This window comes from Neodiprion virginianus, chromosome 1, assembly GCF_021901495.1.
Source record: "Neodiprion virginianus isolate iyNeoVirg1 chromosome 1, iyNeoVirg1.1, whole genome shotgun sequence".
NCBI lineage: Eukaryota > Metazoa > Arthropoda > Insecta > Hymenoptera > Diprionidae > Neodiprion > Neodiprion virginianus.
The window spans coordinates 5,970,576-5,986,209 of NC_060877.1; the positions used below are offsets into that span (position 1 = coordinate 5,970,576).

General features: G+C 41.2%; 2 protein-coding genes across 5 annotated transcripts; one reads left to right on the top strand and one right to left on the bottom strand.

Moving 5' to 3' along the window:
• Positions 1–9,756: 9,756 nt before the first annotated feature.
• LOC124300992 (WD40 repeat-containing protein SMU1) lies at positions 9,757–12,307 on the bottom strand. The gene is made up of 8 exons (XM_046755570.1): positions 12,147–12,307; positions 12,013–12,079; positions 11,780–11,923; positions 11,559–11,673; positions 10,804–11,446; positions 10,604–10,705; positions 10,173–10,509; positions 9,757–10,033 (listed from the first exon to the last, which is right to left on the bottom strand). Exons 1-8 carry the CDS (start codon positions 12,170–12,172, stop codon positions 9,935–9,937), a joined length of 1,533 nt encoding a protein of 510 aa, XP_046611526.1. The 5' UTR covers positions 12,173–12,307; the 3' UTR covers positions 9,757–9,934.
• A 139-nt stretch (positions 12,308–12,446) lies between these two features.
• On the top strand, positions 12,447–15,426 carry LOC124301001 (cleavage stimulation factor subunit 2). Of its 4 annotated transcripts, none has more exons than XR_006907380.1 (8): positions 12,447–12,647; positions 12,743–12,821; positions 13,051–13,622; positions 13,796–13,967; positions 14,041–14,067; positions 14,142–14,239; positions 14,688–14,904; positions 15,117–15,426. XR_006907380.1 is itself a non-coding variant. In XM_046755581.1 (8 exons), the coding sequence occupies exons 1-8, from the start codon at positions 12,587–12,589 to the stop codon at positions 15,234–15,236; spliced, it is 1,320 nt and encodes a 439-aa protein (XP_046611537.1). In that variant the 5' UTR covers positions 12,450–12,586; the 3' UTR covers positions 15,237–15,426. The 4 variants fall into 4 exon arrangements, 2 of the variants coding, with proteins under 2 accessions (XP_046611537.1, XP_046611547.1); XM_046755581.1 differs by having other exon boundaries at positions 12,450–12,647; positions 14,714–14,904; XR_006907381.1 differs by lacking the exon at positions 14,041–14,067 and having other exon boundaries at positions 12,448–12,647.
• Positions 15,427–15,634: the final 208 nt, after the last annotated feature.

A 15,634-nucleotide genomic window follows, 5' to 3' on the forward strand; every position in this document is an offset into this window, starting at 1 on the left:
TACACCCATACCTGTGCAACTGTGCAGTATGTGTTTGTTATCGAACATGCAGTCCGGTGGCAGAACGATGGTGCTCTCTCTTTATTTCTCTCCGTTTATCGAGTGCCGGCAATTACGCCACTCAACGCTGCGGCCATTGTTCGTATAACAGACGAGAAGGTGGTAGGTCGTTACTTTCAACCGAACGTACATCGTGCCGTGATTCATTCCATGCATGCACTCACCTCAATGGTCCAATTTTTCGTAACACGCTCGCGATGCTTCTGCCTCCCTTGTGCTCGTGCACGTATCACCAGCTATGCACTCGCATGCGAAGGCACCGCGGTGTGCGTACTGGTTCGTTGAACACTTTGTACAAGTAATCGAGTCGCGCGTACAGGTAGTACCTACATATAACCCAATATGCCTGCGAGTTTTACGTGCGAACGAGCTTCTTGAAACTCAACAATCCCTCCTCACAGGTATTTTCCCAGCGATGATCAATCGGGCGTTAACCATATCGCGTTGAGCAAAGAACGCCACTTACGGTGCAAGCACGGTGTTAATGAACTCGGACCAAGTTTGGTGCACGGGTACCGCGAAGAAAGCTTCTTAATAACACTTGAAGAATTTTCTCACCCACGGTCGGCTGGAGCTGCGTTTGTAAAGGCGTTTGATGCCGAGGTGCACCGGGCAGAGTAACAGCTACGTGTAGAAAGAAATGGCAAAAGAAACGACCGTCAACGCGATCGACTCATTCGAATCCAAGACCAGGCCCGAACAATGTACCGATTTTATCTGACCTTTATTTACCCCGCAGTCCGAAGGTGTATTCTGGAGTTATAGGTTTTTGGGGTCATGTTCGCTCGGTTTCTGGTCCAGGATGACCTGGGTTGACTTACTTCTCATTGAGATACGATCTCACGGTTGTCGACCACCCGAGGACCACCCGCGATATTTTGGGCATCGATCGGCTCGGCTACGGGTGGTGTGTCGACACTGGAGGGTGTTGGGTGTCCCTCTGATCAAGGAATGTCCGAACTTGAAACAAACTCTCTCGTCGTGTAGTTTAGAAGCTGACACCGGCGGTCGCATAGTGTTACTGACTTACTCGCTGGACCAAATAATCGACTCGCCGAGAGGCTCGCGGGGATGAGAAGAGAGAGAGAGAGAGAGAGAAGGAGAGAACCACGCAATAGCCGGCGAAGGTGTAAACGAGAGGGAAGAAGACGGTACGAGGAATAAAAAATCTCGTGCCAAATTCTTCGCACGTCTTAACGCCACTGAATCAAATTCAGCGACAGAACTAAAAAGAAGAGTTCTTGTCTGGCCCTTTTTGTTGGATGTTCGGGTCTGCTCGTGACGCGATGAGCCCCGAACACCCTGCAACCTCGGTTTGAGGATCGATTCTAAAATGTTGAAAATCATCACTGCGGGAGAAAGGAAAATGAGACGGTCAAACGACGTCTAGGTATGGGTCGGAGCTCGTAAGGGGGTGCACACTGGACAACCTTTCAGCACCGGTGCAGCTTCTACAATTCACAATATACGGCGTTTGATCGATCCTCATTCGAAATGCGGTGTATATTTAGCATATCCCATAACTGACAGCGTGTTATTTCAACAACAAATAACAAGCAAGCGCCATTATGAGGTAGTCAGCGATCCCGCGTATAACCACCCTCAAAACTCTCTTCTATAGATACCTGCAAAAAATACACGGGGAAACGGGCGATGGCCGATGCGTAAAGGATCCGAGCGACGAAGAAGAGGAAAAAAGAAACTAGCGCGTCTTTGGCTACCTGGAAGAAAAATAATAATAATCATGATTATTCCTTCTCCGATACAACGTCTCTTATTGAATTAAAAAGGCACACGTGATCTGTGCGAATTGAAAATCGTTTTGTGACGGGTGAAAAACGCGCGTGCGCCGAATGAAAAGGAACGGCGGTAAGGTAATTTTGTAAAATTTTCAACCGACCGCAGAAGGACACTAACGTATCCTTCGAGAGATGAGAGAATAAGTTATAAATAAGGGTTGGCCAGTGGCAATATATCTGCTGGACCGCTGGCCGCACGAACAGATATATATTACAAGATCTGAACCAGTGGGCATTAGGGAACCATTTATCAGAAGGTGCGCCTGGCTGCCCCCACATAAGTCAGCGGCAAGCGACCTTTGATAGATCGACCCACCGCACTTCATCAAATAATGAACGCGATTTATTAATAAATAGAGAGAAATTTTTTGAGAAAAAGGAATGGAAGCAGCGAGGAGTCAGGATATAATAATGCACTCGGTCAAGGGGTGAAATTAACCCTACTCCGGACCTCACAGTGATAATTATAACACCCTGCAGGAAGGGAATTGAAAACCTTGCTTTTCACCTTGCCTTTAGAAAAAGGAGCACGCGTATACACGTGTAATCTACACATGTGTGCGCGGTAGTGGGTGGAATACAATCTGGTAGAAAAGTTTAACGCTGTGGCCGGGAAACGACGAGACTCGAGGAGACTTATTGCTGGGTTTTACCATAACGGAGACATAATCATCAGCGTGACTCTTCTTATCTCGCGGCATCGACGTCGCGGGCCCCACGGCAACCCATGAAAGTTTCTCAAATTAATCTCACAGTGTGGCGGCGGTGACTTACGTCGCAGGGCGATGTCTTATTTAATGTCACCTCGGTAGTCGGACAATGATTAATAAGAGGACCGGGGGGTGGGGGGTGAACAGCTTGGAACGAGTCGAGATTTCGACTTCACCCCTTCCTCTGCGTCCGTTTCGGCTACGTAAGAAAAACTCCACCGGTCTTCGAGGAAATGTTTTCGATTTATTTTACGAAATTTCGATTTAATCCGCTTAACCCCTTCGCCCCCGTCAAACGCTTCAGCTATTTTATATTCTGGATTTTACCAGGGTACATAAACGCGGTGCGGACTTATCTGCTCATCTTAAATTGCACGAGTCCATGGGAATCGTCGGTTGGACTTCGTGCGTGATGTTGCCTCGGAAGACGGATTTTGCTTCCTCAAGAGTAAAGAAATATAAAAATAAAAAATAGATAAAAAAACGACGAAGAGGAGTGAAAAAGAAAAAATGGGGACCTGCCGCACTAAAACTCGATCACTGCGTGAAGCTTCGTGGGAGTGTCCGTCGACTATAAATAAAAGTTGCGTGCGAAATCTTTGGAAGGGTAGAAACGCACAAAGGACCGAAGGGGTGGAGACCCCGGATTTTGTGGGAAGGACCAGTTCAAATTTTACCACCAAATACTATTAATTTTCACTCGTCGTGGGTGATCCTGTTGTGCCTACAAACTTTTTCCTGTACAATTATTCACCGCTTTTATTTTTACATCTCGCTGCGCAATTTCAGGGGTTTCAATGTAGCAGGGTTGCAACTTCGGTTCCAACGTTTAGCATTTCAATCTCGTTATTAATATAAAACTGAATACAAAATGTTACAACGCATCGTGCCAATATTATCCGAGCAAATGTTTGGCAACATGCAAATCGGAGATGGAGATAATAATGAGCTGACGGGCAGAGTGAGCGCCCATCAGATTAATGAAATATTAATGAACCAGCTTGATACGTGATCGTTGAATTCCCGCGGCATTTACTCAGGCGAATTATGCGGGTGATGTTAATTCACGAAATCGGAGCATAGATCTGTGTGAAAACTTTGAAAGGTATGCCCTAAATTTATAACACAGCGACGAGGGAAGACGGGCAGAGAGGAAATCCGCCCCAGAAAACGAGATTTTTGAAACTGGGAGCTACCCTTTGAGAAATCACTGGTCGAAGTTCGAATTAGCGTTGGGGTAGTGATTAGGGTTGGTAAAGTGCAGCTCGAAACGAGGGGGTGGGACCTTCCCTGGGAGCGCCATGACAGTTACAGATGTTCACAGGAAGTCGCTTGCTAGTTACGACGGAAAGAAGTAAATTTTAAGAGCAGGTAATCAATTTCCCTAGTCTTCTCTGCCTCGGACTCGAAGCAGAAGAACGCGTACGAATATCGCATACCTAAGACAGGCTTAGATTTACATCCCTTTTAGTCGCGCTCCCAGCTTCCCTCAAAATTCCCGTCGGGATCATTATTCGTCTTGAATTCCCTGCGTAGTTTCATTTTTTTCATCTTTCGATGCTCCGCACTGTACATAATGTTTATACTTGTTTATACATACGTATACCTAGACCGAGACAAATTTTTAGTTCCGGTTACCGCTCAGTCCATAACTATTTTCATTTTTTACCACAATCGAAAAATATAGTTCTAGGTACAAAATGAAAATTAGTTTTCTAGCTGTTACCGGAAAGTCTAGTATCTGTTACTATTCTTTCTCATTACGATCATTGTTACTACATTTTCTTGCAACTGTTGCGAAAATTTAACGCTTGTGCAACAATAAATTGACGTTAAAGCCTTGTTTAACTAAAAACGTAGAGTAAGCCGAACAAACTGATTTTGCATTGCAATCACCAAAAAAGGATCGACGATAGCGCAAAATGGTTAGGCGTACCTCGTTTTTCGTAATTCCAACAATATTCAAACAGTTTTTTTTAACGATACCTGTTTTACTGAATTTTTTTAGTTACTGTAACAAATGAAATTTTTCTCAGTGTACTATGATTTTTAACAGATTGTATTTCTGCCATGTTTTAAAATACGGAAAGAAAATTGTGAACAATGCTTTTGTTTGACCGCATAGAATTTTTTTTTTTTTCACCAGTGAAATATAACGCACACAGCTGCGGATGATCCTTGACGAATCGTCGAGTAAAAATTGAAGAACCACCGCTTCTGTTCGACGCGCACTTATCAATTTAGTATACGATTTATAAAGCTTTGGAAATTGGATCTCCGAAACTGTTTCCGCAAAATTTCTATTTCTAGTCTCGAAAATTATCGATCGATCCACGTAGAACAGAGGGACAGCAACGCACGTCGGCAGGAAAATTCATCAATTTCAATTCGGTTTCATTATAATGGGTGGCAGAAAGCGAGACCCCCACAAACAATTTTTCACCACCATTTTTTTTCCGGTGAGAAATTTTTCACCGCTTCCGGTGCCAGTGCAAAAGAAAAGATAATCGATAATGAACCTTGTGACGCAGTAATTCTTCTTATAAAATAACATTAATCCCTGCAGAAGACGATTTTTGTTCAATTGAAATTCGAGCATCTCATTTGATAATAAGAAACAAAATTTGCCAATCAGCATCAACGTGTCGTCATCGTTTGTACTTTATCTCGCAGGTAGATTTTCACGCTGCGCGTGTATTATAATAAAACTACATAGCTGTAACAAATTTAAACACTCCGACGCCCAATTGCATCCGCTCTTTTCTTTCGGCCTAATCATAACCTTCGGCATATTCATCGGTGCCTCCTACTATCCTCATCTGTATACCTTAACACGTGTTGCATACAAGCATTTGTTAGTACCTGGATAAGCTGAGCACGCAGCGTACGGTAATTGGGCACGAGAAACAAGCAATTACTATATTTTGGTTCGGCAAATATTATAATAACGGGCTGCGAGGGTTTACCGGTTTTATCAGCCCCGCGATCGACGGTCCTGGCGCCTTCAACAGCGCTAAAACCATCACCATTTCCCCGATATTACTAATATCTTACCTCTAGACTCACTTGATGACCTCCCTCGTCTTGCTTGTGTATACATATATACACACCGCCTCTAATTGTGAGCTTGTAATTTTACCGAAAACGGCGGTAAGCTTAAACGCGTTTGCTCATACCCGCATACGCAACTCTCACCTCTTAAATTACCCTAATTGCAAGGGCATGACGTAGCCCCTGCAGTTTTGTTAATTTTTTTTTTCTTTTTTAATCTTTCTTTTTTCTCTTTTTTCACACAATTTTCCGACATCTTCTGCGACCTGTAATCGACGGTGGAAATAATGACGCTATTATCAAATAAATCAGGAAAAAAATGGTAGCATCTTGATGATTTTTTTTTTTTTTTTTTTGGAAGTGGCTTGTTCGGACGCACGTATTTCCGAGAGATGCTGGGCTGGACCGGCGGGTTCTTTTTCGGGAACCTCACAATTCCCACGTCGAGTTCTTGCGGAGAATGAATGAGCCCAGGGGAACCTTTACTTCCTCCCATATATCTAATGCGACTTTAATGTCATTTGTCCTTTTTCAATTTCCCAACATTCCTGGGGGCATTTTCGTTTGTTTGGTGCTCAATTATGTAACCCCTCCTCCCCCCCTGACTTTGCTGTCTCCTTTGCTGCAGTGTCATTCGGTAGAAAATAGGCTTCGGGGCCTCTCGCTGAACCGTCTGGTTATAATTGAATTAGATTTGATTTGACGTAGGTACCGTTTCCTAAATGGCCTTCGATAAATCTTGGATATTATTTCACACCCTCGTAAGAGAAAAAAAAGAAAAATGAGAAAACTTTGCTTTTCCTGATGATGTTTCTCAGAAATTTTATGGAGCGGGAAAAATGATACGCACTTAATAGAGATATTAGGTATAGGTCAGGTGACTTTGCCGGCACGGGGTCGAAATTTGAGAAAATGGAAAACAATTTTTTTATAAACTGAAAGAGGTGTTCGTACATATCAATTGAACGAATCTAATCAAATTGATTATTATACCTATAAGCTGTATATTACGGTTGTGAGACGAAGGCTCGGGGTAAGCGGATATATTGAAATGGAAGGTGATTGCAACGCTGATTGCTGCCATGACCTACCGCAGCTTCCGACGTTATACCTGCAGACACTGTTATTAAATGAACGGTACCCGTCTCAATATCCCCGTGAAATAAGCCGGCTTTCATTTCTTCACGGCGTCTACAAAGCTGCAGGTCTCTGTCGAAGATCAACTTTCAATTTCTATTCTCTCTACCCTTTGGCTCGGTGTCTCGGTTAATTTGAACAAATTTCGGGCTCCTATTACTTCGTTCTCAGCTAATTCGCATCGCTATGATAATTCCATTTGATACAGAATTTCTATTTTCGCTTCCCAAAATCGAGAACGAAAGTTAAATTAGTCCGCAGTATATTTTGCAATGAAAAATATGAAATTACGTTTCGAAAGTGTTTCGCGAAGCCTGGTTATTGAAGGAACTGCGTGTCGCTGGTCTCAGCTGAGGGTTCCAAGGACATCCGCTCGATTAAATTCATTTCCTAAGATGACGTACAAGTTTTATTTCACCATATCGTCATGGACTCGTAGCTATCGCAGTCTTCGCGATCTAGTAAGGCTTCCACTTTGACGCCTTTTTCATCCCAAAGTTCGAAGTGACAAATACGCACGCCTGCAGGCTAATACCTGTATATTAAGAATCCATATTTTTTGCAGTGTGAACACGTCGATGGATACGTTATATTAAACCTATATCACTTGTACATGGATATTGCGACTTATCAATTCGTATGTCGTAAAAATCGACTCGCTAACAATTAATCTATAAGCTCGAAATTTCACACCAAACAGAGAGGCTTCGCGATAGCGACAGTTTTTCACGTATAACGTGCAAAGTAAAGCAAGTATTTTGCGAAAAGCCAATGAGGTACGTATAAGGAAAGCTCAACTTGAATACCGATTCGCGGTCTTATTGATGGCAAAATTTGCTTTCCGGATTTCCGGAATATCCTCAATTTCGCGGTCATAATTTGTTAATAATTGTGCATTAGCTCGTTGGCTCCCTCGCTGGCCAACTGGCCCCAACTGGCCCAGGTGTGCGCTCGAGAAGCGTGGCCGACGCGTGGCGTGGCTTGGGCCACACTTTGGGTCTCGTTGGACTTTGGCTCTTTGGTTTTTGATTCCGCGTCTCTTTCTTTCTCGCCTCGCCCGCCTAAGGCTCGCTTCGAAGTAACGAGAAAACCGCCAGCTACATGCCGTATCCTCTCCGCATGGCAATAACTCTTCGAAGATTCTCTTCGTAATTCTTTAGCTTTTTAAACACCGTACCGTAAAACTGCAGTTAAAAGTATACGTGTATGTATATGCAAAAGTTGTGCCATGCTCGTTGCGTTGGAGGAGAAAATTTGGGAACTGATTCGCGTTGATCTTTGAACTTGGTTCGGGAATTTGCATTTATAGAAAGGTAGCAATTAACTATCCACAGAATAATATAATTATCAAATTAACTCTCACACTCCCACACAATTACTTGCAGCTCTGGAGGCATTTAAGTGGATAATTATTGGGGAGCGTGGGTCAAGCGGTCAGAATTTGGCAACGTCACGTGGCGTGTACCTCTACAGTGGCACCATGTAATTTATATGGGGGCCAAATTCTCGTCGATACGATCAGCTACGCCTTAGACAAGCCGATCAGGGTACCTACGTACTTATCCAACGGAGAAAGTCCCTTTGGAAGATGCGACTTATTTTTACCGAACGAAATTCTAACGGCAATGCTTGCGCGATTCCACGTCCGTCTCTTCCATACCATTTTTCGCGCTTTCCATCCAGCTCGTAAGATTTTCGAATCCGACATCTCTCGCAGATACCTGCATCCCACGTCAATTGAAACAATAAGAGAATAGTATTTCGGCCTGCCGCGTTTCATTGAGAACTGTTTGGACGCGCTGTCGGGGTTCCGACGCGGTGCGGCTTTTTTCCCCATTGTCCCGACCGCTGGATTTCATTATTCCAATTGTTTTCCCGGCTTGGCCATGCCGCGTTTTTATATTCTTTCCATTGTAATTGGAAATTAGCAACGCTGACGTAAACATCCAGCGTTTGCGATTTCTTTCAAAGTTTTCCCGAACGAATTCTTTCAATATTCTTTCGCAATTGACCGTGAAGATCCGAGTAACGAGCCAGATAATCAAATTTCGTTCGGCAACTCGGATACATCAGATTTAGTCGATTTGTTAAAGGTTGAAAAAACTCTGATTTATAATGAAACTATTAATTATTCTTTCACTAGGAGTCTAATACCTGCCCGCCGCTAATTGTATTCGATTATTCAACTTTCATGAATCAATTATTACATACAATACATTAAAAGATTTCGGCATATTACCTTTCCCTTTAATTTATCAACTGTATAATTTTCTGGTTTCGGCTAATCAGACCTCTGAGTTTTCACTGCCTTTCTTAACTTCGTAATCACGGAAAAACACGAACGGTTAATGGTACCCCAAATGATTCGAGCAGAATATACGAGAACGCCCTGTCGACTTCCGGTTCTTAACAAGCCGACCGTGTTCACGGTCTTGTTTGTCGGGAGTGTCACCAAGACAATTAGAAAAATTGCTCGGATATTTTCTTTGATTTGGACCATGAGATCCGACTCGTCCACTCCACTGATCTCTACGCTGCTCAGAGTAGACTTGTACCCTGATGGGTATCCACGAAAACGCATGGTATGTATAACCGTTAACGGAACATTCACTTCAGTCTTATAAGAAGAGGAACATGTAATAGTTTTGAAATATCAATAGGTTCATGTCAGATGAGCAAAAATTGCAATTCACCTGCTACTTCGTTCTTCGGAAGCCATCAAGTTGAATTTCGTTCAAAAAGTCTGCGGAACATTTCCATTTCTGTAACTCCAACCAAGCTCTGACTTTCTGGTTTTCCATGAATGAGAAGTCCGCCGGGAAGGTCGATATTTGATCGGAATAAAACTGTCATGTTTCATTTGGCGACCTTTCGGCTGGACCCAGCCTGCCATCATCAGAGTTAAAAGACATTCCTAAGCGTTTGGATGTTCATAGTACGATTTTCTGGTTTTCCCTAAATTCTAAGTTTGCCGCAACAAATTATAACACGATTGTTCATTAGATTTAAGAACATATGATTTAATGACCTAATGGTAGAATACATGGTCGACATATGGAATATGCATTGATGGGGAGTCCGCTCGTTAGTTTATATCGTGTCTGGAATATGCCTATTTGACTTCGGCATAAGAAGGGTAATCGTACAATTCAACAATGCTTATGTTTATATGAAAATTTACGGTTTCCACAGTTTGAGAAGTCCGTCTTCACTGTATGAGCAGAGCAAGTTTTGATGCGGATGATGAGCTAACCCGATTACATCTTTTTCATGGATCTGCGAAAAACAATATTGACAATAGTTTTATCTCTTGCAAGTTTAATATTAAAATAAATCGAATAACAGGGCTTACGTTTGAAATTTCTAGGAAACGAGGTATTCGTTTCAATAAATCAATGACATTAGTTGTACTCACGTTGAGGGTTCGCTCAAGTTTTCCCGACGAAGTGGAGAAACAATACAAAACGAGATCCTCTCCAACACAGTATATGAATTCTCCACGCGGGCTAACACAGGCGCAAACGAAATCTCCACCTTCTCGTTTTCCACTGGAGAAGGATCTGACTATTTGTCCTTGCATGTTCATTATTACCACAGTGTTTGATCGATTACAAACGACAAAATGTTCCGGATTGCGAGGTAACGGATGGATACTGTTGACAGTAAGATCTGCAGCTCCCAAAGATTTGTATGTGCCTATGCACTCTGTTGTTTTCAAGCCCCAGAGCTTGACTGTTCCATCTGAGGAAGCACTGCAGATCAAAAATGTTTATTAATTTTCAATCAGTTTGAAGAAGCAGACTATGTGTTGGGAAAAAACTTAATTTTGTCACATAAATTTTTCACCTTATTATGCTGTGACCGTCCGGGGTGAAAACTACTTCATTGACAAATGAGATATGGCCTCGGAATTCTTTCAATGTCTTTCCAGACTTTAACCCGTGTATCCTGCAACAAAAAATTGTCAAACGTGAAAATAAATGTAATGGTTGTGCGAAAGAAATTCTGCCAAAGTTTATCATTTTTATTTTTACAAAATGACGTACCTTATAGTGGTGTCGAATGATGCGGATAGTATCTGACTGTTGTCTCTACTGAACTGAAGACAAGTGACACCTTTGGCATGTGCTTTTTCGAATCTGCGGAGGCATTGGCCACTTTGAACACGCCAAACTTTCATTTTCCCGTCTTGGCCACCACCGGCAAGCATTTCGCTATCGCGGCTAAATGACATTGATAAAACGGCTTGTTCCATCATCATGAAGTTATCCTGTGCCTGGTACTTCAAGTCTTTTCGTATTTTTCCAGTAGTAAAGTTCCACACCTCTATAAACCCGTCGACGGAGCCTGTTACCAAATATTGTCCATCTGGTGAAAATCTCGCACACTCAACATGTGACTTTTGCCCAAACTTAATTTGCTTAGATAACTGAGTTGGGTATTTTTCATCTTCCTGATCTCGAACAGCTGCTTTGCCTCTGAACAAATCTATGGTTGTGCCAGGAGGCAAGAGCCCTTGGTGCTGCTGCCATTTCAAAGCTTGTCCGAGCAAAGCTAGCAGCCTGCTGGATGGTACGACTGATACTTCACCCGCCAAAGCAGTTGCTATATGAGCTCTTCGCTTTTCCTTTGTACTTCCATCAGGGTATGCTTCCCTTGGGTCAAAGTAGGACCGTGCCAAAAGATTTTCTGGAGAAAAGTGGAAGGTGAGAAAAATTATTCAATTGAAAATTAAATAAACATCTGTAGCTTGTCAGTTAAGAAACTAGTTATGAAAGTTGTATTAGTTATTCTGTTTTACCAAGATGGATGTATCTTTCAGGTTCCTGCTGCTTCATCATTATCATCGGGTCAGTTTGCCTCAGCAGAGATCTAGCTGCGCCTAATTCTCTTAGTTCAATTAGTTCTAAAACAACCTGTGAATAAACATTTGTGATATCGGATTTCTGTTATAGGTTTGACAGTTCACCTGACTTTCTACGTCTTTGGAAACATATGTAAACAATGAAAGTTGTTAAATACCTGTTCGTACAAATCAATGAGTTTTTTATCAGGCAATTTGAGGGACTGTGTCGCTTTAAGCACAGTATCCCAATGTCCATTGTTAATATCCGTAACAAATCCGTCAACGCTGTCAACTGTATTCAACGAGACACCAGTTTCCTCCTGGTTAAGTATTTAGAGGATTAAATTAACAGTTTGATCAATTAACAAGGAGTATTTCCTCGTAGGATTATGAATAAATTTAATATTACCTGCAAGGTTTGTAGTGTTTTTACAAGATTAGACTCCTTCAAGTACTGTTGAATCAGTCGTATAACACTGAAATAAGAAGATATTGTAGTTTGATCGGGACTAATAATTAATTATGTACAGAGTAGATACGTACTCAGCGGATTCAATTTCGATTGACATTTTTACGAGCGAACAACTATTTATTTACTTGCTGTCACAATGTTTACTTCGGTCAAAAGTTTAATACCATCCTAACCCTAAATAGCAGTCGGTAATAGAATGGCAGGCACTTGATATCGCGGCATTAAGTGCGGAACAACGTAGACGAGCGTTTCAGTAGTTGCAGAAAATTCCGCTAGGAAGACAATCATCAGTATCTATCTAAATATCTAGTCAATGACTTCGTTCCGTGGAAATATTATTATCAAGTTTATTATCAATTTAGTTTTGAATAACCCACGGTGTTCTTGTTGCATGTTGATCACGTTCGAATGAAAACACCTGTCTTCTGTCCTTTGGGTGACAAACGTTGATGTATCGTTCGAATTCGAGCAATAAACAAAATCTGTAAATTCGTAAATAAAAACAGCAAAAATGAGTAATTCAACTATTTCAGATCAATCCCTGATGGATAAATCAATGCGGAGTGTTTTTGGTAATTATGAATTAACTTTTTTTTAAATTATAACGCAATGAATTGTTAACCGGATAATTCAGTCGCCCAAAAATACGATTGCAATTAATTTTCAGTCGGAAATATTCCGTATGAAGCAACAGAGGAGAATTTAAAGGACATATTCAGCGAAGTTGGACCAGTTCTCTCATTCAAGTAAGTATGCTCCGTAACGTTCTTTACCCTAACCTCAAACAGTCTTTTATTGTGAAACAAAAAAAAAAAAAAAAAATACAATTACTTTACAGGAATTGGCAGGAAAAATCCATTAAAAAGTTTTAATTTATCTAACACTTTATTAGCATCTCATTATTTCCATAGTGAAAAATATTTATTATTGATTTATTTTGAAACTTGTGTATATCTTCTCGTATCTTTTTCTCAGGCTGGTTTTTGACAGAGAAACTGGAAAGCCGAAAGGATATGGATTTTGCGAGTATAAGGATCAAGAGACAGCGCTTAGCGCAATGCGTAACCTGAATGGCTATGAAATAGGTGGAAGGACACTGAGAGTGGACAATGCTTGCACAGAAAAAAGTCGGATGGAAATGCAAAGCCTGCTTCAGGGACAGAACACTGAAAATCCTTATGGCGAGGCAGTTCAAGCAGACAAGGCACCAGAGGCTATAAGCAAAGCAGTTGCATCGTTACCTCCTGAACAGATGTTTGAATTGATGAAGCAGATGAAGCTATGCGTGCAAAATAATCCAAACGAAGCACGACAAATGCTACTACAGAACCCGCAGCTTGCTTATGCCTTGCTTCAGGCCCAAGTTGTGATGAGAATTGTCGACCCTCAAACTGCAGTCAATATGCTACATAAAGCCAACCCGATTCCTGGTGTTATTTTACCAAATGATAAGCCACCGCTGCATCCTATTGTTCCAAGAATCGAAGAACCCTGGACTCCTAGACCTGCACCAACACCAGTTAATCCACCTGCTCCAATTTTTGCAGGTGAATATAGCCAGATTTCCTGATACTCATTTCAAATATTTATTCTCAGAAAGTCATTCGTCGTGACCCAATTTTAGTGGAACTTAATTTTTTTCTGTAATTTACCCATCGAGTATCGACTTTTAGGTTGAAAATTCAATTATATGATTTCTAATTATTCATTAAATTTATAGGGCAGGATGTGGATCTGCGTACTTTAGATAGACAAATTGATCCAAGGCTGGCTAGAATGGATCAAGACTTACGAGGGCCACCCCAAGTCCCTCCTGTTCCTGTCAGCGCTCCAGTTATAGCTCCTCCATCAGATCCCAGAGCTGTATCACAGAGCTTTGCTCTTCCAGAACCGTTAGTATAATTATAAATTGGGTTCTGTTTCCAATGGGATATTAAATAATCAATAATTTGCGTTCTTTTACAGCACTCTTCCAGCGGAGGGTATAGAGAGGTGTTACTATTATACTTGTCGTGAATGTAGCCCAATAACTTATCATTGTTCGGTAACTTCAATATTCGTTCTAGTTTCGGTCGTGATCCGAGAGCTGACAGATTCGGACGAGAACCACGAGACCCACGTGACCCTAGGATGCCAGTTGATCCTCGAATTCCCAAAATTAATCGTAAGCATCAAATCAGAGTTTTAATTTCCACTATTGACTTATCAGAACTCAGTGCTAGCAGTAACTTTTGTGAAAAAGTGATTTTATAAGTAACTGTCGAAAGTTGCATGAGAATTTGAAGATGGTTCCTGGTTATGCATATCTACTGTAAAATTTGAAACGATCACGATTAGATGAAGAGATACATTCTCCTCATTCATATAATTTCATTCTGAAGAGTTTTTTCATATAGTTTGTGGATTATGATTAAAAATCGAACGCATAGAGATGTATAATTTATTTCATTCTTAAAGAAGATTTTAAGATTCGCTTGTACAGTATCGTTCGCTATTGCGGCAATGCATTATGCTATGCTGTTGACTTACCCTCGCCACATTTCATGAGATAAATTTAACTCTGATTACGATTTAGTTTCGTGTTCCTTTAACGAGATTATGAATTTTTCCAGATCAATTCTTGTTTGTGATGTTACAGCACCGGCTCCTGGGGTCACGTCTGTCGCACCCAGACCCATTGTGGCAACACCGGTGCCACCCCCTACAACAAGTGGTATTAACCCTACTAATCCACTGAGTCTCTCAACACCCAGTACTGCTACCTCAAGGTTAATGGCGGGGATGTCGCCTGCTGGTAACATTCCAAGTGGTGCTTCTGACCAGGAAAAGGTACCAAAGACTTTCCAATGTTCAAATTTACAATGTCATAGTATGTGATTTTATGAAAGGCTCCTGCTATGTAAGCCTTCCCTGCACTCACCAAAAGATTAGACTGTTGACCTAACTTTATCTAAGACGTGAAGAATATAAACATATTACAACTTTTTGTGTCTTTACATGTATATAACATTTCTTGAAATTGTTTTCATTCTATGTTACAGGCGGCATTGATCATGCAAGTGTTACAATTATCAGATGAGCAGATTGCTATGCTTCCTCCAGAACAAAGGCAGAGTATCCTAGTGCTCAAAGAACAAATAGCGAAAAGCACTCAACGTTGAGAACATCTTCTCACGGAATGATAATAATTGTATTTTACACGAAAAAAACTCATCAATTTTAATATTTAAGTATGTCACTGAACATTATGTTGGGTGTACTAGGTCTAGATTGTTTAAGATTCAATATGTTTCATTATATTACTTGACTTGTCTAAGCAGAGGGTGTGAAAATAAAAATTTGATTAACTGACGTGCGATTTTTTGTAAATATCATGATGATTTTGTGAATACGATAACTCTGTATACACCACTTGACGAGAAGCACAGATTTTCTAGCAAATAACGTCTTGAAATTTCAAAACGAATTAAAATAGTGGTTACAAAAAGGTTGGTAGAACCGGCCTTATGTGCGAAGAAGGCCGATGATTTCTAGGTTTAGTTGAACAGCGTATGACGTT

What these genes read in the sequence shown, in the direction of transcription:
- LOC124301001 (XM_046755581.1), top strand. Translation starts at nt 12,587, where the DNA reads ATGAGTAATTCAACTATTTCAGATCAATCCCTGATGGATAAATCAATG. An exon ending in GGACCAGTTCTCTCATTCAA is followed by an intron (nt 12,822 to 13,050) that starts GTAAGTATGCTC and finishes TCTTTTTCTCAG; the next exon opens with GCTGGTTTTTGACAGAGAAA. An exon ending in GTGCTTCTGACCAGGAAAAG is followed by an intron (nt 14,905 to 15,116) that starts GTACCAAAGACT and finishes TCTATGTTACAG; the next exon opens with GCGGCATTGATCATGCAAGT.
- LOC124300992 (XM_046755570.1), bottom strand. Translation starts at nt 12,172, where the DNA reads ATGTCAATCGAAATTGAATCCGCTGA. An exon ending in TGAAAGATACATCCATCTTG is followed by an intron (nt 11,447 to 11,558) that starts GTAAAACAGAAT and finishes ACTTTTCTCCAG; the next exon opens with AAAATCTTTTGGCACGGTCC. An exon ending in TCATTCGACACCACTATAAG is followed by an intron (nt 10,706 to 10,803) that starts GTACGTCATTTT and finishes TTTTTGTTGCAG; the next exon opens with GATACACGGGTTAAAGTCTG.